Below are 24273 nucleotides of genomic sequence, written 5' to 3' on the forward strand. Positions count from 1 at the left end.
ATAGATACATACATAAAAAGGTAGATAGATGGTGGAACGATGGATGGATATATAGATAGATAATAAGATGGGTAGATAGAACGGTGGATGGAGATATAAACAGATAGTAGAATAGATAGATGAATAATGCTGAAAGATAGAGACGAGATAGAGAATGAGCACCTCAGAATCAAAGAAGACAGATCAAATCAACCAATCCAAGGAGAAGTATAGAGAGTTAAAAAAAAATACAAGAAGGAAAAATATTAGGAGGGAGGCAATTTCAGAGACCTAGAGAGAGAAAGTAGGAGAGAGATAGGGGAGAATTACAGAGTGAGAGCAAGAGAGAGAGAGAGAGTTGAGAAGAACCAAGGGTGTGAATTTTCAGTTCAGGGGTGAAGGACATGGGATTCGGGAAGAGACTGTCTCACGAAAGTGCCTCTCCTTCTTCTAGGTCTGTCCAAAAAACCCTCTCTCTCAGCCCAGAGGGGCCGGTGGTGAGGTCAGGGGAGAATGTGACCTTGGTCTGCAGCTCTGAAAGCGCCTTTAACCAGTTTCATCTGCTCAGGGAGTGGGACGAACTTGGGCGACTGCTCGCTGGAGGGTGGGGCTCCCATGGAGCACTCCAGGCAGAGTTCCCTCTGGGTCCTGGGACCCCAGCACACAGCGGGGTCTACAGGTGCTACGGCTCCTTCACTCGCTCTCCCTACTCGTGGTCAGACTTCAGCGACCAACTATTCCTGTCTGTCACAGGTGAGGAACCTCTTCCTGGCCCATGCTTTGTTGTTCCTGTTCAGTCGCTAAGATGTGTCTCACTCTTTGTGACCCCATGGACTGCAGCACAACAGACTCCTCTGTCCTGCATGACAAACTTCTCTGTCCTTCACTTTTCCCCCTCATGGGTCGCAACTTTGTCATGGTGAAGGGGCTTGTGCAACTCAATGAAGCTATGAGCCATGTCGAGCAGGGCCACCCAAGCCTGACGGGTCATAGTGAAGAGTTCTGACAAAATGTGGTCAGTTTTGTTGTGCAGTATTCTTGCCTCCAGAACCCCATGAAGAGTCCCATGCTTTACAATACACTAAATCACATTGTGGTGGCCCAAAAGGCAGTTTGACTTTTCCCACAACATCTTACTGTATCACTGAGCTCTACCTCAAGGGATCCATGCTGGCATCAGGGGACCTTAGGGCTTCTGGAGAAATGGAGGCGATGAGAACCAGAGAGGAAGAGAGATGGTAGATGGCATCTCAACCCTCTTGCACCTCCTGTATGGATGCTCCACATCAGAGTCCTGTCTATCCAGGCAAATAAAGAAAAGGTTCCGGGTGGACCCAGGAGGAGGAGTGGGTGGGCTCATTTGGGAGGATGAAGATTGCATTGGCCCCTTGCTCTTAATGTTTCCCAATAGCACCTATGACATACAGGTGATTTTCCAATTAAGGAGCATAGATACTCATTCCTGGTGCAGAGAGGATGTCTCTTGCTTATAGCTGTCTTTCATCACCAGGCATATCCTTCACGCCTCCTTCCACCATCTCTTCTCTGGGATGGAAGGTCTACTCAATGCATTGACGAGGAGGGGCCAGATTTCCTTTCCCCCATCAGTGCTCTGAGAGATGACAGAGTCAAGGACAGGCAGGAGGTCAACCTTCCAGAAACAAGAGGCCTCCTATGGGGTGGGGGGCGGCGAGGAAGGTTACTGTTCACCCCTTCTGGCTTTTTTCCCCTAGGATCCACTACAAGGACATGCCCATCAACCATGGATCCACACACCACTGAAGGTAAGCAAGACGGTTTCCTGCTCAGCAAATTTCTGAGAAGAAAAGGGTCCCTGTGTGAGTGTTGGTTCTACTACCTCCCATTTCTGTGACTTTGGGCTCCGCAACGTCCCTGTCATGTCAGCATTTGAGATCATAGTCCGTATGAGAACCAGAGGGAGTATTGAGTTTCTCATTCTCTGGGACTGGGAATTTCTAACTTGAACAGAGTGACACAGAGTGACTTGACCCCATGCTTAAGGGAGATGCTCACCCTCCCTCCACCAGTATTTTTGGGGAAGGATGCAGGGGACAAGGGGAGAGTTTTAGGGAGCACCTTCAATATGTGCTATTCCTCTGTTAGTATTTTATGAACTAAACATCCCACAGTTCAGAAATAGAAGTGTCGTGTCTTCTTGAGGATTCCATTCCAGGTATATGTGGATGGAGGGGGAAATATATGCAGGATTAAAGCAGTCCCCATTCATGCAAAAACACCATGCCTTGTCATATGGGGCAGCAGAGAAAAACTGCATGGGAACCAGGGGGACCTGGTTTCAGACTGCTGCTGGTCTTGCATGGCCTCCTTATTTCATCCACTGCTAACATCTCTCCTGGATGCTTTGGTACCTCCTGGGAGGTGGAGACCATAATGATCAGGTTGAGAGATGCTGACACACTTTGACACAAGGATACAATAACTCCTGTGTGTAGGGGCAGGGTGTATGCAACGAATAACCAGACCTTCTTCCGTTGGCTTGTTGGCAGAATCACAGCTTCCTCAAGGCCACTCCAGCCAGCTGCACCTTCTCCTTAGGCTCTCCGTAGCCTTCATCTATACCAGCATCTTCCTCGCTGTTCTTGTCTGTCACTGGTTACCCATAAAGTAAGTATGAAGAGCCAAACTGTCACTGGTGTTCTACGCAAAATCATAAGTCTGAGGAGGGAAGCACAGCGTAATCTGACACAGGGGGAGGTGGGCTCATAGCAGAGAATGGCATTTCACTTCCTGTAGGTTAAAAACTGATTTCCATTGTTGTAAACCCTGAATGAATATCTTCCAGAGAACTATGGAACCCTGTTCTTTTTATGAAAATATGTGTTAATTTATTCTTAGCTGCATCAGGTCTCAGCTGCAGCATGAGGGATCCTCACTGCTGTGCTGGGGTGCCGTTCAAGGCTCCAGAGCTCGCGGGCTCAGCAGTTGCAGCATTGAGGATAGTTGCTTCAAGGCATGTGGGATCTCAGTTCTCACACCCAGGATAGAATGCACACTCTCTGCACTGGAAGGTTGACCCTTAATCCCTGGGCCACCAGGGACATTCTAAGGCCTGTTCTTCCCTCCAACCACAGCAATCTGTTCTTCTCCACTCTATGATCTTGGGAATCTGCTGATACACATTAGAGAATGGTCCATAACAGGAGATGTAGGATGGGCTCCGTGGATTTCCACAGATTCCTGAGAGAGTCCGTCAGTGGCTGGGCTTGTATATGGGATGTTGACTTTTTTTTTTTTAATTTAGTGGAGTAGACAGACTCAGCAACCTGGGGCACACCCCTGCTTTTTTTGGCTTTGATGTCCCGACAAAGATATAGAGGTCTACAAGAATCACCCCCATCCCAAGAGTCTTGACTCTCTTCCATTCTCATATGTTGCCATCATGGAAGGAGAGCCCAAAGAAGATAGAACAGTGAATGGTGAGGTGAGTCCTCCCAGACTAAACCCTTGCCATAGCCCGAGCCCCTCCAATGCCCAATGCCCCAGCCTTCGAAGATCACATTTCATTCCATCATTCACATCTCCTTCCTTCAGGACCCATAAGCAGAGGATGTGATATTCACCCACTTGGATCACAGGACCCTCTCTCAGACAGTGTTCACTCCCACTCCCCTGGGCCTCTTGCACCTCTTCGCCAAGACCAGTATCTATGAGGAATTCGATGTAAACCAAGACCATGCTGACCCTGACCTGGCCCCATCCTTTGAGCACACAGAGTGTTATAAATTGAAGAGCTACATCTCTTTTTAAAGGATGTGCCCTCTTTTTAAACGGCACTCCTTCTCATCCTCCAAAGCAGCCCAGCAGCTCTGAAGTTAAGAGTGGAGTCCAAGAATTATAGGATCGACTTCAAAAATCCCACCACCTCTTAGTAATTCCTGGCCTTTCTAATACTCTATTTTAACTATCTAACCTTTTGGGAGAATTTATTCTAATCAATTGCACATACAGGGTAGGTTACCATAATTATCCTACTTTTTTGAAAATTCCAGTAAAGCATAAAAATTTAGAAGTTGAGTCTTCAAATTATTCAGTTTAAAATAAAAGAAAGCCAATTAAAAAAAAACCTGTGTTCAGTAATAGTTTACAAAAATAAACTTGTTTACAAGACAGAAACAGATTTGTAGACTTACAGAACAAACAGTTACAGAGGGGAAGGATGAGGGGGAGAGATAGACTGGAAGTTTAAGATTGACATGTGCAGACTGCTATATTTAAAACAAAATGCTTTCCATGAAACAATAACAAAAGCAATGCAAGTTGTCCAAATAAAAGATGAAGTATATTCTGTTTGAGATATCCAGTGTGGTGCCACTTGCCACAGGAGGCTGTGTGTGTCTTCATGCTAAGTCGATCAGTCATGTCCGACTCTTTGCGAACCCATGACGTTGTGTAGCTCGCTAGGCTCCTCTGTGCATGGGATTCTCCCAGTAAGAATCCTGGAGTGGGTTGCCATTCCCTTCTCTAGGGGACCTTCTTGACCCAGGGATCGAACCTACGTCTCTCATGTCTCTTGCATTGGCAGGAGGATTCTTTACCACTGAGCCATCGGGGAAGGCCCCTCAACTTTTTCCCAGCTGTGTGCACTGAGGGTGCTGGGATTCCAGGGGTACAAGCAGGACAACAAGATCCCCCTCAGTCTGGATCTGCACTGGCCGATAAAGTACTTACCCAGCCACGTGGTACAGACAATGACTCTACGTGTATATGAAGTAAACCATTAAGTTCTTTAGTCACACCCACCACATTTCAAGTGCTCAGTAGCATCATGTGGCCAGGTGCCATGGTGCTGGACAGAGCAGATGTTTTAAAATTCCCATAATCAGAGAGAATTCTACTGGTCATTCCACTCCAGATCACTGAGGGCTACAGAGAGAACAGTTGCCCCAGGGAGGCTTTGCACATGTTATGTTAATCCATCAATATTTGCATGTTTTGTCTTTTTTGCTTCTTTTCACCAAAGCCAAGGATTTGAGAATCTTGTGCCTTTTAAGTTATCAACTGTTGGCACAATGTGGCTTGGCTAAACCAAGCGGGGGCCTGAAGAGGATAACACCATGAGGACCCCGGTGTGAACTGAGCTGGCCAATGGGGTGAAAATCAAGCTCCACGGAGCCTTAGTTGCTCATTGAGCTCTGTGTGTGTGAAGTCTCTCCTGGCTTAGAACTAAACCACCCAAGAACTCTTTTACCAAGAAATGTCAAGATTGCTTAAAGTGAAGACATTCTGGGGCTCCTGTGTTGCTACTATCACTGTTTCCATTTTTTCCCCCTAATTATCCTTATTTGTTTTTGGCCTTTAGGTGCAGGTACCAGATATCATAATCTTCCTTTTTCTGAATGTTCACAGTGTAGACATGCACCCCAGTTATTCTTATATATCTTCTTTTAAAAAAATAATTGAATGTTAGCATTTGATGCCTATATTCTGCAGAATCTAAGTTCTTCAACCAACTACAGAAGATGGGTTAACCTAGGTCATGGGTGTATTTCTGCTGTGTGGCACCAATGCCTGGTACATAGTAGGTGCTCTGCAATAATTTATGAAATGACCCAAGATGAGAGGTAAATTCCATTTCTGGAGGGGACAGGGAAAATAAAGTTCTGAGTCCTATTTGGAGCCAAACTGTCCAGGGCTGATTCAGAATGAGAACCTGGGTCCCACCCTCTGGAGCAGGGGATTAGACCAGGCAGAAAGAGAAAGAGCTGAGACCTCATGTCTGGGTGAGATGCCTCCTGAGCCCTGTCTGGAGACATCAGCACTGGGTCCAGAGAGGGGCCACACCCTGTTGTGAGTCTATGGCTGTGTGAGTCCTGAGGGGTGGCAGCAGCCCCCCAGGGACCACATCCTGTTTGTCCTCTAGGGCCCCGTGGTCTCCTCATCTGTACAGAGCAGGGAGGGGGGCAGCTGGGCACTCAGAGCTGCAGACATGTCTTCCATCTTCTCTGAGCTTTTCCTCCTCGGCCAGTTGTGCAGAGCAGGGAGGGCACCACAGGAGGGCACGGGACACCCACCCTGCCCCCAGTTCATGGGAACCTCAGGGTTCAGACAGCGTGAGGGGCCAGGGATCCTGACGGGGAGAGAATTAGCCCAAGCTTTCGGTGGCAAATCTTTCACTTGAGGGCTGAGTCTGGGCCAGAGGACCCCGAACCCTGCAGGTGAGTCCTCTCACTTGATTCCCAGGAACTTGGTGGGGGCAAGGCAGGGCACTGGGATTCTAGAGTGATGCTGGTGAAACCTGGAAGGGCTCATGAGCTGAGCTGGGGAGTGAGGGGTGGGGAAGTCCTGGGACTCAGCCTCTGATTTCCTTCCAGGGACCTTCCACAAACCCACCATCTGGGCTGAGACTCTTTTGGGCAGCTCAGGGTGCCCATGTGAATACACTGTATGCAGAGTTGGAATGTGAGAGTGAGTACACAGACCATCAGGGAGTATGCTGCAGTTGGCCTGCATTATTTGGAGAAGGAAATGGCAGTGCATTCCAGTGTTCTTGCATGCAAAATCCCATGAACATTGGAGCCTGCCAGCCTACAGTCCATAGGGTTGCATAGAGTCAGACACGGCTGAGTGACTTCATTTTCTTTCATCTTGTTTTAAAATTTATTTATTTACTGGTTCCATTTTTTAATCTCATCATACACATATTTTATTGAAGTATAGTTGGCTTACAATGTTTCAGTTGCACAGCAATGTGATTTTCAGTTATACAAACACCATATATTATTTTTCAGATTATTTTCCATTTTAGGTTATTACAAGATATTGACTATAGTTCTCCATGCTATACAGTAAATCTTTTTTGCTTGTTGCATACCTTTTTTTTAAATTAGAAATCTAGCATTGTATTCATACTTCTATTTTTAAATTTATGGTATATTCCACGTCAGTGTTATGCTACACTGAGAGTGAAAGCATGATGCCAAAATCCCACCATGTCCATGATAAAAGTAAATGGAAAACAATGGCAATGTTAACTGTGGGAGGAAATATTGAATCCCATTATTTTACTGGTGGGCTTTCCTAGTGACACAGATGATAAAGAATCTGCCTGCAATACAGGAAACCTGACTCAATCCCTTGGTTGGGAAGATCTCCTGAAAATGGAAATAGCAACCCACCCCAGCATTCTTGCCTGGAGAACCCCCATGGACAGAGGAGCCTGGCAGGTCACAGCCCATGGGATCACAAAGAGTCAGACTATTCTCAAGGCTCTGAACTTAAAAGGTGTAACACTTTCCCATTCGTATAGAGATAAAAAGTGACAGAACGGACAGAACCTTTTGTCTTGTTAGGGGCTTAAAGGGACATTATGACCAGACCTGCATGGACAGCTTCAAGAACAAAGGATTCCAGTATTAAAAGATTTCCCCAGTGGAGGGGACATAAGTATAGCTATGGCTGATCCGTGTTGATGCATGGCAGAAACCATCACAGTATTATAATTGCCCTTAATTAAACATAAATAAATTAGGGGGGAAAAAAGCTTGCAACAGGGCTTCCCTGGTGGTCCAGTGCTTGTAAATCTGCCTGCCCATGTGGGGGACACAGGCCCGATCCCAAGACCGAGAAGATTCCACATGCCTCAGGGCTGTTAAGCCTGTGGGCCTCAAGCTCATGTGCCTAGAATGGGCGCTCCACAACAAGAGAAACCGCAGCGAAAAGAGACCCTGCACACAGCAAAGAGCAGCCCCTCTTCCCACAACTAGAGAAAGCCTGTGCACAGTGACAAAGACCCAGCACAGCCATTAACTAGTTAATTAAAACACTGCAACAACCAGCAACACCTCCTCCTCTTTTAGTGTGTGTGTATGTGTGTGTGTGTGTATAAGTGTGAAAGTGTGTGTTCACACATGGGTGTTTAATCGGTATTGTTCTCTTTTCTGGAATTTTCTTCCCCATGGGCTAGGGTTATTTTACATTCAGTAAACACTGTTGGAACATCCCTCTCACTCCCCAAAAAGCCCATCTAAGTCAGGTAAGATGATTCTTTGGGGCACAAGTTCACAATCTCCTTGGTCTGCTGGCTTTCCAAATAAAGTCACTATTCCTTTCCTGAGGACCTCATCACTCTGTCCCTTGACAGACAACATGAGGTTGGACTCAGAGCACGTTCATGAGACATTAGCAGAGACGTCATTCATTTTAGACAAAATCCATAGACGTCACTCTCACAATTGATATCTGTGGTTTAAAAGAAGATACGCAGATGGCCAACAGGCATATGAAAAGATGCTCAGCATTGCTCATTAGCAGAGAAAGGCAAATCAACACTGCAAGGAGGCACCACCTCACACCGATCAGAATGGCCATCATTAGACAGTTGATGAATAACATGCTGGACAGAGTGTGGAGAAGAGGGAATCCCTCTTACACTGTTGGAGGAGTGGAAACTGGTGCAGCCACTGTAGAAAACAGTATGGAAGTTCCTCAAAAAAAGTAAAAACAGTTTCCATATGATCCAACAATTCCAGTCCCTAGCATATATCTGGAAGAAAAAAAAACTATACCTTGAAGATTCATACACCCCTATGTCTATAGCAACAAAACTTACAATAGCCAAGACATGGGAACAGCCTAATTGTCCATCAACAGATGAATGGATAAAGAAGATGTATATGCTTATACAGACAGAGAATGGAATACCACTCAGACATTAAAAAAATGAAATCATACCATTTGCAGCAGCATGGGTGAACCTGGAGATTAACATATTAAGTGAAGTAGACAGAAAGAGAAAGACAATTTTCTGTGATATCACCCATGTGTGGAATCTAAAAGGAACATATCAATGAAACAGGAACAAACTCATAGAGAATAGGCTTGTGGTCGCCAAGGAGGGAAGAACTGTGATCTTGGGATTAGCAGATGAAATCTATTTATACATAGAATGGATAAAGAATGAGGTCTACAGTATGGCACAGGGAATTTTATTCAGTATCTTGCCATAAATCACAATGGAAAAAATATATATGTCAAGCTGAATCAATTTGCTGTACAGCAGAAATGAACTATACTTCAATAATTTTTTTTAATTTTTTAAAATTTGTGGTATCTATATCTGCAATGAAACATTACATGGCAGTAAAAATGCACAAACTGAAATGACAAAGAATACAGATCAATTCTGAAACATGATATTAAGTAAATAAGAGGAAATTTTAAGAAAGTTGACTGTACTGTTACTCCATTACATACATAATGATCAAGAGGAGACCAGATTTATTACTTACAAAGCATCACTAATCTTAACAACCCCCACCCCCAGTAAAATTGTGTGGAATCGCTGCCCTTACTGAGGTTCTTTCCTGTCTATGAACAACAGCTGAACCGGATGTATGTCTGCCCTTGGAGTCCTGAAACAGCTGGGCAATTTTGCCCCAGTTTGGAGTTGATTGCTGTGGACACACCCCTCACTCAAGCATTCTGGAGCTTGGAAGTCTCTACTTGACATATTTTGTGTTCATGAGTATCTAGTAAGCAAGGTTGTCCACCTTTGAAGGCAGAACAAATCCCCCTCCCAAAAAAACGCCACAGTAATCTTTACACACATTATCTTTGTGCACATGTGTGGTCCTTGGATTGGAAAGGGAGGAAGAAAGAGAGATAGAGAGAGTGTTGTGTGTGCAAAGTTTCCACTCACAGTCACGAAATAATTTCAGATGAAGAAGAGTCAGAGAAAGACAAATATCACATGATATCATTTATTTGTGACATCTAAAAACATGAACTTATTTACAACACAGACTCACAAAGAATGAACTTAATGTTACCAAGGGAGATAGTGTCAGGAGGAGGTTAGATTGGAAGTTTGGGACTTACATATACACACGGCTATATTTAAAATGCATGACCACAAGAACCTACTGTATAAAACAGAGAATTCTACTTAATATTCTGTAACTCCCTAAGTGGGAAAAGAACTTGAAAAGCAATAGATGTATGTACATGTATAACTGAGTCACTTTGTTGTACACCTGAAATTAACACAGTTAGTTTCTTAAACACACATATTACGATGTAGAATTTTTAAATATTTTCAGAGAACCATAATTTGCAAGTCTGGTCCTCTCATAAGAATGCAGAATAAAAGTCTCTATTAATGAGTTTTTAATTGGCAACCTGCACAGAGCCTGACATACGAGGAGGGAACATGTGATTTCTCTTCTGCAAAGAGTTAAGGTTAATGAGATTTATCAAGAGCTTGGGAAAAGCATCCTGCATGGTATACACTGAATCACCATTTCTACTTCCTAAAGGCGGTAAGATCTGTTTGAATCTTCTTAGGTTAACAGTGTTTAGGGAAACAAAAAGTGATGTTTGGATCATGAGGTGTGCTCCGTGATGCGGCTCAAGTCAGACTTCCATCCCTGGCATGAGAAGAGGATGGTCATCTTCCCATGTGACATGAGCCAGGCGAAATGTACCAACACCGCCCACCTTCTGCTCAGTTCTGCCTCCTGTCTCACAGAAGCCGAGCCATGTGCCCCACACTCCTCAGCCTCCTGAGTCTCAGTGAATCCAGAAAGACACGGTTGGAGAGGGTTATGGTGGAAATCGGGGGATCCTCGCATCACTGACCAGGTTCCCTGCATGAAGGTGCAAGGAGTGTGGGGTCCATCAGGACAAGCCATCTCTGACATGCTTTTCCTTCTAGGATTCTGTGTCAGTCTCAGGATCTGGGCAGCTGTGGGTGGGTCTTCCCCATCCCTTATTTCTCTATTGAGCAGAGTAGTTGGGGCTGATGCAGATGACACTGGGGGCTGGGGTGAGTCCCCTGTCGATGCAGTGAGAGCCGTGTGCCCTGTGGATCCCAGGTCTTCCTATTGGCCTTGATACTCATCTTCACTCTCCCCAGAGGTTAGCCCACCTCTGGACTCTGGACCTGAAGGCACATTGTGAAGTCTGGGAGCTGGGAGCTAGGCCCACTGGGTGCCATTTCTATCATGAGAGGGGAGCAAGAGGCTCCACTCCACAGACCCTCCCCTACAAGCTGGCTCCTGGCATCTCCAACTGGCCCTTAACAACAGGATCTGCAGGACCGCCTGCTAGACCTGACCCCAGGGAAGGATCTGCTCATCAGGCAGGGCCACCTGGACCTTGTCACACATTTGATGTAGGTTAGCTAACAAAGGAGCCATGTTCAAGCTTTATTTCCTTCTTTTCAGTCAAGTGGCTCCATCACTTGTTACCTGTGTCACTGTTAGTCACTCAGTCGTGTCCGACTCTTTGCGACCCCACGGACTGTAGCTCACCAGGCTCCTCTGTCCATGGGATTCTCCAGGCAAGAATACTGGACGGGGTTGCCATTTGCTTCTTCAGGGGATCTTCCCTACCTGGGGACTGAACCTGCTCTCCTGCCTTGCAGGAAATTTCTTTACCGTTTGAGCTACAGAAAATCCAACAGGGAAGCACTCTCATTTCTTTTCCATGTGTCAGTTTTTTTGTGGTGTTTTCTTTTGCTTGCATCGCACAGCATGCAGGATCTCAGTTCCATGATTAGGGACTCAACCTGGGCCCTTAGCAGAGAAAGTGCTGAGTCCTAATGACCGGACCACCCAGGAATCCCCAGTGTTTTGTGTTCTGAGTGAGTTTTCAACATTTTATCAACAAAACAAAACAAAAAACAACAACAACAACAAAAAAAAAACATTTTGTCAACCCAAGGAGTTATTCTTCTGATAAGAATCACTGCTGAGAAACATATTCTTAGAATCTCCGTGATGTCTGTCCTGGGTTGACTGTGTCTCTGTCTGTCCCCAAGCCCCAGGTGTCCTTGAATATCAGAGTGATGCATTTTAGGGTTGGTGCCTTGGAAGAATTGAAGGGGAAGCACTCTAACAAGACCAGTGGGGAGAGGGGACCATTCTTGTTTTCCTCTCAAAACCTGTGCCTCCTTCTCTCCTAGGTGAATATGACAACCTCTCTTTGTCAGCCTGGCCAAGCCCCATGGTTCCCTTAGGACAGACTGTGACTCTTCAGTGTCACTTTCGTTCTCCACTTAAGAGATTCAGACTGTTCAAAACAGATGGGACAAGTTTGCCCGAGCTCCAGGGACATCATTTCAACACCTTCACCCTTGGCCCGGTGACCAGAGAACATGCAGGGTCCTACACATGTTCCGGATTGTCCAGGTCTCTCCCTGTGTTTTCCAGAAGCAGTGACCCCCTGCAGATTGTGGTCACAGGTAGGAGGGGTCCAGCCCAGCCTGGGACAGCCATCTATGCAGGCAATCACATCCTAGGTCCAAGTTCCTTATGTGGTCCAAGATTTACTCAGGATTTCCAGCCAGGAATGAACCAGGAAAGAGAACCCACTCTGAGAGTTTAAACTCAGGGTGTTGAATAGATGGGGTCCTCCAGCAAAGAAAGGAGGAGTCTCCCTAGGCATTAGTTAGACAGGATGCTGCTACTGCCTGCCACCAGGGAGGATGGGGAACGACCCTGATCCAGCACCTGCCACCCAGTAGGGAGCTGTAATCCCATATAAAGGAGCTGGAGCCCCAGGGAGGAGTCCCAGGAATGTCTCCAGAGGCATGAGATGGGGTCACAGATGGGGAAATGTTCCCTTTTTTCTCCACCTCCTTTCCAATCTCCTGCCAGTCATCACCCACATTCTAGATGAGTGTGAACAGAGACAGAGAATGCATCGTCAGAACCACCCAGCTCCCCACCACACATATTAGGGACAGGATGAAGCTGAGAGCATGGCAACCCAGTCCAGTATTCTCGCCTGGAGAATCCTATGGACAGAGGAGCCTGGCAGGCTATGGTTCATGGGGTTGCAGAGAGTTGGACAGGACTGAAGTGTCTGAGTATGCATGCATGAAGCTGAGAGCAGCTCCAACAGCTAAACAGTTTACAATAAATATAAAAGAGGCTGGAGGTCTTGAGCAAAGAGAAACAGAAAAGCATGAGCCAGAACCTGAGAACAAGGCTAAAGAAAATGCAACAAAACACACAGGAAGGGTAATTGACTTTGATGGTTCACAGGGACATTTTTCACACCTTCAGATGTCAGGGGAAACGCTGAGGTGGGGTGACTCACTGAAGCTCACAAGCTCTTTGCTCCTAGGTGTGTTCACAAAACCCTCCATCTCAGCCCACATCAGCCCCCTCATGAGTGCAGGAGAGAATGTGACCCTATGCTGTCATTCACAGCTGTTGGACAAATTTATTCTTCACCAAGAAAACAGCACAGGACATTTCCAGAGACATGGAGAGATGCTCACTCATGGGCATGCCCCAGCTGACTTCGTCATTGGCCCCATGACTTTGGCGAGTGCAGGCACCTACAGATGCTACGGCTCTCTCAGACACTCCCCCTATAAGTGGTCAGCTCCCAGCGATCCTGTGGACATCGTCATCACAGGTGAGTGTGGCCAGACCAGTCCCTTCTGCTCTCTGTGTCACAGATGGTCTGGTGTCTAGTCCAGCATCGGTACCGGGAGAGAAGGACAGGCATGCAGATACACTCACACTCGGGAGAGGGAACAAACCAGAGAGAGAGGAGGTGTGAAAGCAGAAGGGTAAAGAGAACAGAGTCCCTGCCATGTGCTAAGGAGAAGACACAGCTGGTGAGAGAGTGAAGGAGCAAGAATGTGAAAGAATGACCAACGGAGAAAAATGTACCAGAGCAGGGACCCGGGAAATTCCCCACTCAGGCAGCCAATGATGGTTGGTTAAGGGGTTGGTTTCCTGCTTTCATGTCAGAGCTCCCTTGCTCTGTCAGCAGCACACTGTGGTACCAGACGCCCTTGCAGTCTGGCCCCTGTGTGATCGAGATGGAGGTTGACACCCTGAAGTTGCTCAGCCTTGTGGTTTAATGCATCCTTCTGCACAAAGGGGGGGGGGTGGTCCCCCCAACCCTCCCACTAAGGAGTCATGTCCAGCCCCTGGGATCGTGCAGGACAGCACTGAACACTCCGTTAAGAATGAGGTGGTCAAAGATCCTGTGAGATTCTGGCAATTTCCACTCCATAATGTCTGCTTCTGGGTCAATACCATGTTTTCTGATGGTCCCAGCTGTAGTTAGTAGGTTGTTTTTCAAGAACAGCCCATTCTGGCTGATTTTTTAAATCTATTTTTTCTTACTTATTTTTGTTGAAGTTTAGTTGATTTAAGATGTTGTTAATTCCTGTTGTACAACAGAATGATTCAGCTATTCATATACATATATTTTTTTTTAAAAAAAGGATATTATTAGTTTGCATTCCCACCAACAGTATAAGAGGTTTCCCTTTTCTCCACACCCTCTCCAGCATTTATTGCTTGTAGACTTTGGGATAGCAGCCTTGCCGGGGTCCAGCCCTGGTGGACCCAGGGAAATTCGAAGGGGAGACGGCTTCAGAGATCAGGAAACAATAGGTCAATTAAGCGTTTATTAAAGATATAAAGAGTGGTTAAATAGGGATAGCTCAGTGAGAAAATTCAGTGGAGAAAAGAGGCTGAATAACTTGGTTTACGTGGAAAGCTAATAAAATCCCAAAATAAGGAATTTATGTCACCTACACAGGCCACAGGCATCCTTCCATTCTCCTGAAGGAGAGGAGACACTAAGGCCTCCCCGGTCAGATCTTAGAACCCCAGGCATAATTAGTAGGCTTGACGAGCCTCCACGTTCCAGATGGGGATTCAGCCAGAAGGTGAGAGAAAGAACGACATGGGGAGACCAGTCTTTCGAGGAACTGATCCCATTTTTTATTTTTCCAGGGTCTGTTTTTATACACTGAGATGTTATACAAAAGTCACACGGGGTAAACTGTCCTGATTTTTATTTAAGTCAGGTGCTTCATACAAATGTATACAGAGGTCTTAGGGGTGTTACATCATCTTCTGGCCAGGGGGCCTGCTGACGATTTATGACCCTCTCCTTGTGACAGCGGCCAGTCAACCAGAACACTTATTTCTCCAGGGGTGATTATTTTTAAAACAGACACCACCTTCCGAAGGTACCAGATAAAATTACATTCCTATAGGGTGAGGGTGTAGTGGGTTATAATTAAGGAAAGAATTTGCTTAGCCTAAGGTCTAACGTGATTCATATCAAAGGTTAATACTTATTTCTTCTATATATTCATTAATGTGTATAAGGGCAGGGGATGTGGAGACTTAGCAGCAAACATTGGCTCAACAAATGAAAAACCCTTCACCAATACAATTTCTAATCAGCCCACTATACTTATACTAATAGTTTTCTAACTTCTCTAAAAACCTGTTTTTAGAAGGTTTAAAGCATCTCATGCCTATCACGGTTGGGAGGCTGTGAACAATCACATATGGCCGGACAAGCCTGTCAGGCAGGCTAGAGAACCTTCAGAGGAGTTTGTAGGTTGAAACACTCCTATCATGCCCAGGAATTATTATTAACTGGAGCTCTAAGTTAACTCCTTCTCCAAAAGAGATGGTGGGGGACAGCCCCTCGTAAAGTCAGAGGTGTAGGTGAGAGCACAAGGTAGTAAAGTAGGCAGACTCTGGTTTTGGGGGTAGATGCTCGAGAATTTCCAGGGGGACTCCTCAGGCTCGATCCCGCCTTTGCTTATGCCAAGCCTCCTTCCTCATGACCTTTGCCACGGGCGGAGTTCCTCACTCTGGCTCCCCGGCAGCAGCCATTCTGACTGTATGAAATGGTTCCCCATTGTGGTTTTGATTTGCATTTCTCTGATAATGAGTGATGTTGAGCATCTTTTCATGTGTTTGTTAGCCATCTGTATGTCTTCTTTGGAGAAATGTCTATTTTGTTCTTTGGCCCACTTTTTGATTGGGTCCTTTATTTTTCTGGAATTGAGCTGCAGGAGCTGCTTGTCTGTTTTTGAGATTAATTCTTTGTCAGTTGCTTCATTTGCTATTATTTTCTCCCATTCTGAAGGCTGTCTTTTCACCTAGCTTATAGTTTCCTTTGTTGTGCAGAAGCTTTTAATTTTAATTAGGTCCCATTTGTTTATTTTTGCTTTTATTTCCAATATTCTGAAAGGTGGGTCATAGAGGATCCTGCTGTGATTTATGTCGAAGAGTGTTTTGCCTATGTTCTCCTCTAGGAGTTTTATAGTTTCTGGTCTTACGTTTAGATCTTTAATTCATTTTGAGTTTATTTTTGTGTATGGTGTTAGAAAGTGCTCTAGTTTCATTCTTTTACAAGTGATTGACCAGTTTTCCCAGCACCACTTGTTAAAGAGATTGTCTTTTCTCCATTGTATATTCTTGCCTCCCTTGTCAAAGATAAGGTGTGCACCCCGATGATCTCCTCACTTGGAGACAAATAAAAGCCCTACTAATCAAGCTGAAAATTTGGTCTCTCAACAGGGGTTGCCTCCGAGTCCTGAATACATTCTCCTGGCAATGTTCAGTCTTTTGGCCTGTACCTCCCCCTGCTCAAGCTCGGACTAACACCCAACCCCCCTCTATTACAGGTGGTCGAATGGACGAAGAGAGGACCAATCATTTCAACTAATGACTCTATACATATGCTTTCTCCCTAGTACATGAAAGGGCCTTCACACCCTGGGAAGGAAAGAAAACTAATTAATATTTCTCTAGGCTATGAAGTCCTTCCCTTGTGCAATGGGCCCAGCAAAATTGTGCATAAACGTCAGCCGACAAATTTGGGCTTTCGTCCTGCCTCCAAAAGAAGACTTTCAGACACTGCTTGGATTATTTACTGCCCTTTCTTTGTCTGTAAACCATGTTTATATTATTGAAACTTTAGGGAAAGAGTTAGGGAAAGAACAAAGAACTTTATGCAAAGGGTTTACTTATAAAAACTTTACTTATACTCCCATTCCTTGGGACAAATGTCAAACCAAATCAAGAAAATCAATGTTTGTGGCTAATCATACTATTGTTGATTGGGGACCCCATGGTATGTGGTTATCTGACTGCTCAGATGATATTAACAACACTGTGTGTGATATGGAAGGTCACTGACACTATGATGGAACATTACTATTACAAACGACTTCTTGAGTGGCTTGACCGTGGATTAGCCCCACCTCCTCCTAAGATCGTCCCCAATAAACAGAGTGGGCCTGAACAATGGGCCACTTGGAAACTTGCTGCAAGCATCAGAGCACAGAAGAACTTGGAACTTGGACCGGACATTTCATAAGGACCAGTCGTCATAGTACCTATTTCTTTCGCTACAGTCAGTCATATTTTATACAGGCCTGTGTCCCAAATCCTTTTGTTATAGCCATAGAAAATTTACAATTTAATAAGACTTTTGCGTTCTGTAACTTGTATTAATTGCAAACTATATACTTGTATTAAAAAAAAAAGATAAGGTGTGCATAGGAGTGTGGATTTATCTCTGGGCTTTCTATTTTGTTCCATTGATCTATATTTCTATCTTTGTGCCAGTACCATACTGTCTGGATGACTGTGGCTTTGTAGTAGATCCTGAAGTCAGGCAGGGTGATTCCTCCAGTTCCATTCTTCTTTCTCATGATTGCTTTGACTATTCGAGGTTTTTTGTATTTCCATACAAATTGTGAAATTATTTGTTCTAGCTCTGTGAAAAATACCCTTGATAGCTCGATAGAATTGCATTGAATATATAGATTGCTTTGGGTAGTATACTCATTTTCACTATATTGATTCTTCCAATCCATGACCACAGTATATTTCTCCATCTATTTGTGTCCTCTTTGATTTCTTTCACCAGTGTTTTATAGTTTTCTATATATAGGTCTTTTGTTTCTTTAGGTAGATATATTCCTAAGTATTTTATTCTTTTCATTGCAATGGTGAATGGAATTGTTTCCTTAACTTCTCTTTCTATTTTCTCATTATTATTGTATAGGAATGGAAAGGATTTCTGGGTGTTGATATTATATCCTTAAACTTTATTATATTTCTTGATTGGCTCTAGAAATTTGCTGGTGGAGTCTTTAGGGTTTTCTATGTAGAGGATCATGTCATCTGCAAACAGTGAGTTTTACTTCTTCTTTTCCAATTTGCATTCTTTTATTTCTCTTTCTGCTCTGATTGCTGTGGCCAAAACTTCCAAAACTATGTTGAATAGTAGTGTTGAAAGTGGGCACCCTTGTCTTGTTCCTGACTTTAGTGAGAACAGTGTGGAGATTCCTTAAAAAACTGGAAATAGAACTGCCTTATGACCCAGCAATCCCACTGCTGGGCATACACACCGAGGAAACCAGAATTGAAAGAGACACGTGTGCCACAGTGTTCATCACAGCACTGTTTATAATAGCCAGGACATGGAAGCAACCTAGATGTCCATCAGCAGATGAATGGATAAGAAAGCTGTGGTACATATACACAATGGAGTATTACTCAGCCATTAAAAAGAATACAATTGCATCAGTTCTAATGAGGTGGATGAAACTGGAGCCTATTATACAGAGTGAAGTAAGCCAGAAAGAAAAACACCAATACAGTATACTAATGCATATCTATGGAATTTAGAAAGATGGTAACAATAACCGTGTATACGAGACAGCAAAAGAGACACAGATGTATAGACAGTCTTTTGGACTCTGTGGGAGAGGGCGAGGGTGGGATGATTTGGGAGAATGGCATTGAAACATGTATAATATCATATAAGAAATGAATCGCCAGTCCATGTTCAATGCATGATACAGGATGCTCATGATACATGATATAGGATACAGGGCTGGTGCACTGGGATGACCAGAGGGATGGTATGGGGAGGGAGGTGGGAGGGAGGCTCAGGATGGGGAACACGTGTACACCTATGGCGGATTCATGTTGATGTATGGCAAAACCAATACAATATTGTAAAGTAATTAGCCTCCAATTAAAATAAATGAATTTATATTAAAAAAATTAAAAAAATCTCAGTTCTGGAAACAGATCATTAAAAAAGGATATTAAATGACACTCCATTTTAAAAATTATTTATTTTTTTTAAAAAGGATTTTAAACGACACCCATATTTAAAGTTATGTTTGAATTTTTCCCTGTACTGGGTATCTGTTACTGTGGGTCTTTCTCTCCTGCCAGTGGGTGGCCTTCTCACTGCAGTGCTTCTCTTGTTGCACACTTCCGGCTTTAGTCCTATACTTAGGACTAGAGTTACTTTGTGCTCTAAGATCAAGGTCTCCTCCTTCCAGGTCTGTACAAGAAACCCTCACTCTCAGCCCAGGGGGGCCCCGTGGTGAGGTCAGAAGAGAATGTGACCTTGGTCTGCAGCTCCGAAAGTGCCTTTGACCAGTTCCATCTGCTCAGAGAGGGGCAGAACCTTGGGTGCCCACTTGCTGGAGGGTGGAGCCCCCATGGAGCACTCCAGGCAGAGTTCCGTCTTGGTCCTGGGACCCCAGCCCACAGCGGTGTCTACAGGTGCTACGGCTCCTTCACTCACTCTCCCTACTCGTGGTCAGACTCCAGCGACCCACTGTTCCTGTCTGTCACAGGTGAAGAACCTCTTCCTGGCCCATGCTTTCTTGTTGCTGTTCCAGCTTGCTGTCGCTAAGCTGTGTCCAATTCTTAGCGACCCCCTGGACTGCAGCACAACAGACTCCTCTGTCCTTCACTATCTCCACTTCATGTACCACAGCCTTGTCCTGGTGAAGGGGCTTGCGTAACTCAATGAAGCTATCAGCCATGTCCTGCGGGGCCACCAAGACTGACGGGTCATAGTGAAGAGTTTGAACAACATGTAGTCCCCTACAGGAGGAAATGGCAACCCACTCCAATGTTCTTGTTTCCAGAACCCCAAGAAGATTCCCATGCTTCACGATGCACTAAATCACATTGCGTTGGCCAAGAAGTCCATTTGGGTTTTTCCATAACATCTTACTCTATCACTGAGCTCTATCTCTAGGGCTCTGTGCTGGTGTCAGGGGAACGTTAGGGCTTCTGGAGAAATGGAGGCAATGAGAACCAGAGAGGAAGAGAGATGGTAGATGGGATCTCAATCCTCTTCCACCTCCAGTATGGATGCTCCACATCAGAATCCTGTCTATCCAGGCAATAAAGAAAAAGGTCAGGGTAGACCCAGGAGGAGGAGAGGATGGGCTGATTTGGGAAGATCAGAGATTGCATTGGCTCCTTGCTCTTAGTCTTTTCCCAGAAGCAGCTCTGACACACAGGTGATTTCCCAATTAAGGAGCATAGACATTCATTCCTGGAGCAGAGAGAATGTCTCTAGCTTACAGCTGTCTTTCACCACCAGACATATCCATCCCACATCCTTCCACCATCACATCTCCAGGATGGAGGGTCTACTCAACGCATTCACGGGGAGGAGCCAGAAGGTCTCCCCTCATCCCATCAGTAGTGCTCTGAGGGATGACAGAGTCAAGGACAGCCAGGAGGTCAACCTTCCAGAAAGAATATTCCTCATTCAGTCAGTATGAGGAAGGTTACTTATTCACCCCTATCTTTTTTCTCCTAGGATCCACTACAAGTACTTGCCAATCAACCATGGATCCACATACCACAGAAGGTAAGCAAGACGGTCTCCTATCTCAGCAAATTTCTGAGAAGACAGAGGGTTCCTGTGTGAGTGTTGGCTCTGCCACCTCCCAGCTCTGTGACTTTGGGCTCCTCAACATCCCTGTTAAGTTAGCATTTGAGACCATGGTCTGCAGGAGACACACAGCGGGCATTGAGCTTCTCATGCTCTGTGACTGGAAATTTCTAAACTGGACAAGTGGGTCAGAGTGACCTGATCCCATGCTTAAGGGAGATGCTTACCTTCCCTCCACCAGGATGTTTGGAGATGGATGTGGGAGGACAAGGGGAGAATTTTAGGGAGCACCTTAAATATGTGTTATTCCTCTGTTAGTGTTTTATGAACTAAACATTCCACAGTTCAGATATATAAGTGTCATGTCTTCTTGAGGATTCCATTCCAGGTCCATGTGGATGGAGGGGAAATGTATTGTGCATCAACGTGGTCTCCATTCATGCAAAAATGCCATGCCTTGTCATACGGGGCAGCAGACAATAATTGCTTTGATGCCCAGGAGACCTTGATTCAGACCTCAGCTGGTCTTGCACAGCCTCTTTACTTTATCCACTGCTAGCATCTCTCTTGGATGTTTTGGTACCTCCTGGGAAGTGGAGACCATAACTGATCAGGTTGACAGATGCTGACAGTTTGACACAAGGATACAATAAACCCAGTGTGTAGGCACACAGACTACTCAACAAATAACCAGATTTTCTTCCTTTTGCTTGTTGGTAGAAGCACTGCTTCCTCAAAAACACTCCAGCACGTGGTACATTTTCCTTGGGCTTGTCATAGCCTTCACCTCTACCAGCATCATCCTCGCTGCTCTTGTCTGTCACTGGTTTTCTACCCAAAATCGTAAGTCTGAAGGTGGCGAGCTCAGCATCATCTGACCCAGTGGGAGGTGGACTCATAGGAGAGAATGGAGTTTTCACTTCCTGTAGGTTAAAAACTGATTTCTGGTGTTGAGATCCCAGATGGAACATCTTCCAGAGACCCATGGAACCCTGTTCTTTTTATGAAAATATGTGTTGATTTATTCTTGGCTGCATCAGGTCTTGGCTGCAGCATGGGGGATCCTCATTGTGGAGCTGGGGTGCAGTTCAAGGCTGCAGAGCTCGTGGGCTCAGCAGGTGCAGCACGTGGGGCTTAGTTGCTCCAAGGCAGGTGGGATCATAGTTCTCCCACCAGGGATAGAGCCTGTGGCCCCTGCACTGGATGGGGGGGGGGTGTCTTAATCCCCGGGCCACCAGGGACATTCCAAGCCCTGTTCTTCTCTTCAACCACAGCCATCTGTTCTTATTCCCTACATGATCTTGGGAATCTGCTGTTACACAGAAAAGGATGGTCCATAACAGAAGACATAGGATGGGCCCATGGGTTTGCACAGGTTCATGAGACAGTCCGTGAATGGCTGGGCTTGTATATGGTTGTTTGTGTGTGTGTGTGTGTGTGTGTGTGTGTGTGTGTGTGTGTGTGTAGTAGACAGTCTCTACACCTGGGGTATACCCCTGCCTTTTTCTGGCTTTGATATCCCCATCAAAGATACGGAGGTCTGGAATAACTGCCTCCACCCTGAAGAGCCTTGACTCTCTTCCATTCGCAGATGTTGCCATCATGGAAGGAGAGCCCAATGAAGACCGAACAGTAAACAGCGAGGTGAATCCTCCCAGGCCAAACCGTTGCCATAGCCTAAGCCCTTCCAATGCCCAATGCCCCAGCCTTCGAAGATCACGTCTCAGTCCATCATTCACACCTCCTTCCTCTCAGGATCCTGCAGCAGAAGACGTGATATACGCCCACCTGAACCACGGGACCGTCTCCAAGAGACTGTTCACTCCCGCTCCCCTGAGCCACATGCATCCCTTCACTGAGCCCATTATCGATGAATAATTCAATGTAAACCAAGACCATGCTGAGCCCTGACCTGGCCCCAGGCTGTGAGCACATAGAGTGTTACAAATTGAGGACTTAGATCTCTTTTTTAAGGGGTTCCTCCGTGGAAACTCCTACTCCTCCAAAGCAGCCCAGCAACTTTGAGGTAACAGTGCAGTCCAAGAATTATAGGATCGTCTTCAAAAATCCCACAACCTCTTAGTAATCTCCTGGCTATTCTAGGACTACATTTTATCTATCTCACCATTTGGGGAGAAGGTATAATCAATCACACATCTGGTAGGTTACTATGATCATCCTACTTTTTCTAAAGTTCCAATAAAGCATAAAAAAATTGCCAGTTGATTCTTCAAATTATTCAGTGGAAAAAAAACAAAACCAAAAAATAAAATGTCTATTCAGTAATGTTTTACAAGGATGAACAAATTTACAAGACAGAAACAGACTTGTAGACTTAGAGAACAATCTTAGAGTTACAGACGGGAAGGGTTGGGGGAGCAATAGATTGGAAGTTTAAGATTGACATGTGCAGTGTTATATTTAAAATAAAATGCTTTCCATTAAGAATAATAAAATCAATGCTAGATGGCCTTTAAAAAGATGAAGTATGTTCTGTTTGAGATATCCAGTGTGGTGGCACTAGCCATGTGAGGCTGTGTGTGTACGTGCTAAGGCAATTCAGTCATATCTGACTCTTTGAAAAGCCATGGATGATGTGTAGCTCGTTAGACTCCTCTGTCCATGGGATTCTCTAGGCAAGGATACTGGAGTGGGTTGCCATTACCTTCTTGAGGGGATCTTCTTGACCCAGGGATTGAACCCATGTCTCTCAGGTCTCTTGCGTTGGCAGGCAGATTCGTTATCACTGAGCCATTGGGGAAGTCCCCTCAACCTTTCCCAGCTGTGTGCCCTGAGGGTGCTGGGTTCCAGGGGTAGAAACATGATAACAAAATCTCCTTCAGTCTGGATCCACAGTGGCCAATAAAGTAGTTACCCAGCCACGCTGTACAATGACTCTACATGTATATGAAGTAAAGCATTCAGTTCCTCACTCACATCCACCACATTTCAAGTGCTCAGTAGCGTCATGTGCCCAGGTGCTATGGTGTTGTTCAGAGCAGATGTTTAAAAAGTCCAGTCATCACAGAGAATTTTACTGGACATTCCACTCCAGATCACTGAAAGGCTGCAGAGACAACACTTGCCCCAGGGAGGCTTTGCATGTGTTGTGTTAATCTATCAATACTTGTACATTTTTTTCTTTTTTGCTTCTTTTCACTGAAGCAAATGATTTGAGAATCTTATGCCTTTTAAATTATCAACTATTGGCACAATATGGCTTGGCTCAACGAAGAGGAGGGCTGAAGAGCATAACACCATGAGGACCCCAGCATGAACTGAGCTGGCAAATGGGATGAAAATCAAGCTCCATGGAGCCTTAGTTGCTCCCTGAGGTTGTGCATGTGATCTTTCCCCTGGCTTAGAACTAAATCACCCAAGAACTGTTTTACCAAGAGAAATGTCAGGATCGCTAGAAGTGAAGACATGCTGGGGCTTCTGTGTTGCTGCTGTGAGAGAGCATATACCACACTGCTGTGTGATATATCTGAACATGCATTCATTTCATAATATATGTAAGTCAGGTCATTACCTTGGATACCACACGGCTCTATGTCAATTATAACTCTGTGAAACTGGATAGATAGACGATACATGTGCTTAGTTGCTCAGTCATATCCAACTCTTCGTGACCCTTTGGACTGAAACCTTATAGGGTCCTCTGTCCATGGGATTCTCCAAGCAAGAATACTGGAGTGGTTGGCATTTCATTCTCCATGATGATATGTAGACAGACACATAGATAGATCAATAGATTTCAGTGGTTGCAATACCACTTCCTGAGGCAGTTGATGACTTTAGCAGGCTATT

At 45.1% G+C, this 24273-nt stretch overlaps 2 protein-coding genes across 3 annotated transcripts; both read left to right on the plus strand.

Moving 5' to 3' along the window:
* The first annotated feature begins 304 nt into the window (after nt 1–304).
* On the plus strand, nt 305–4272 carry LOC113875955 (killer cell immunoglobulin-like receptor 2DS1). The gene is made up of 5 exons (XM_027514689.1): nt 305–732; nt 1713–1763; nt 2508–2625; nt 3263–3442; nt 3553–4272. Exons 1-4 carry the CDS (start codon nt 384–386, stop codon nt 3333–3335), a joined length of 591 nt encoding a protein of 196 aa, XP_027370490.1. The 5' UTR covers nt 305–383; the 3' UTR covers nt 3336–3442; nt 3553–4272.
* An 8751-nt stretch (nt 4273–13023) lies between these two features.
* On the plus strand, nt 13024–23066 carry LOC113875956 (killer cell immunoglobulin-like receptor 2DS2). Of its 2 annotated transcripts, XM_027514692.1 has the most exons (6): nt 13024–13386; nt 19106–19405; nt 20389–20439; nt 21184–21306; nt 22055–22107; nt 22219–23066. In XM_027514692.1, the coding sequence occupies exons 1-6, from the start codon at nt 13029–13031 to the stop codon at nt 22339–22341; spliced, it is 1008 nt and encodes a 335-aa protein (XP_027370493.1). In that variant the 5' UTR covers nt 13024–13028; the 3' UTR covers nt 22342–23066. The 2 variants fall into 2 exon arrangements, with proteins under 2 accessions (XP_027370493.1, XP_027370491.1); XM_027514690.1 differs by having other exon boundaries at nt 22055–23066.
* Nucleotides 23067–24273: the final 1207 nt, after the last annotated feature.

The sequence above is a fragment of the Bos indicus x Bos taurus genome, chromosome 18 (assembly GCF_003369695.1).
Source record: "Bos indicus x Bos taurus breed Angus x Brahman F1 hybrid chromosome 18, Bos_hybrid_MaternalHap_v2.0, whole genome shotgun sequence".
Taxonomy (NCBI): Eukaryota; Metazoa; Chordata; class Mammalia; order Artiodactyla; family Bovidae; genus Bos; species Bos indicus x Bos taurus.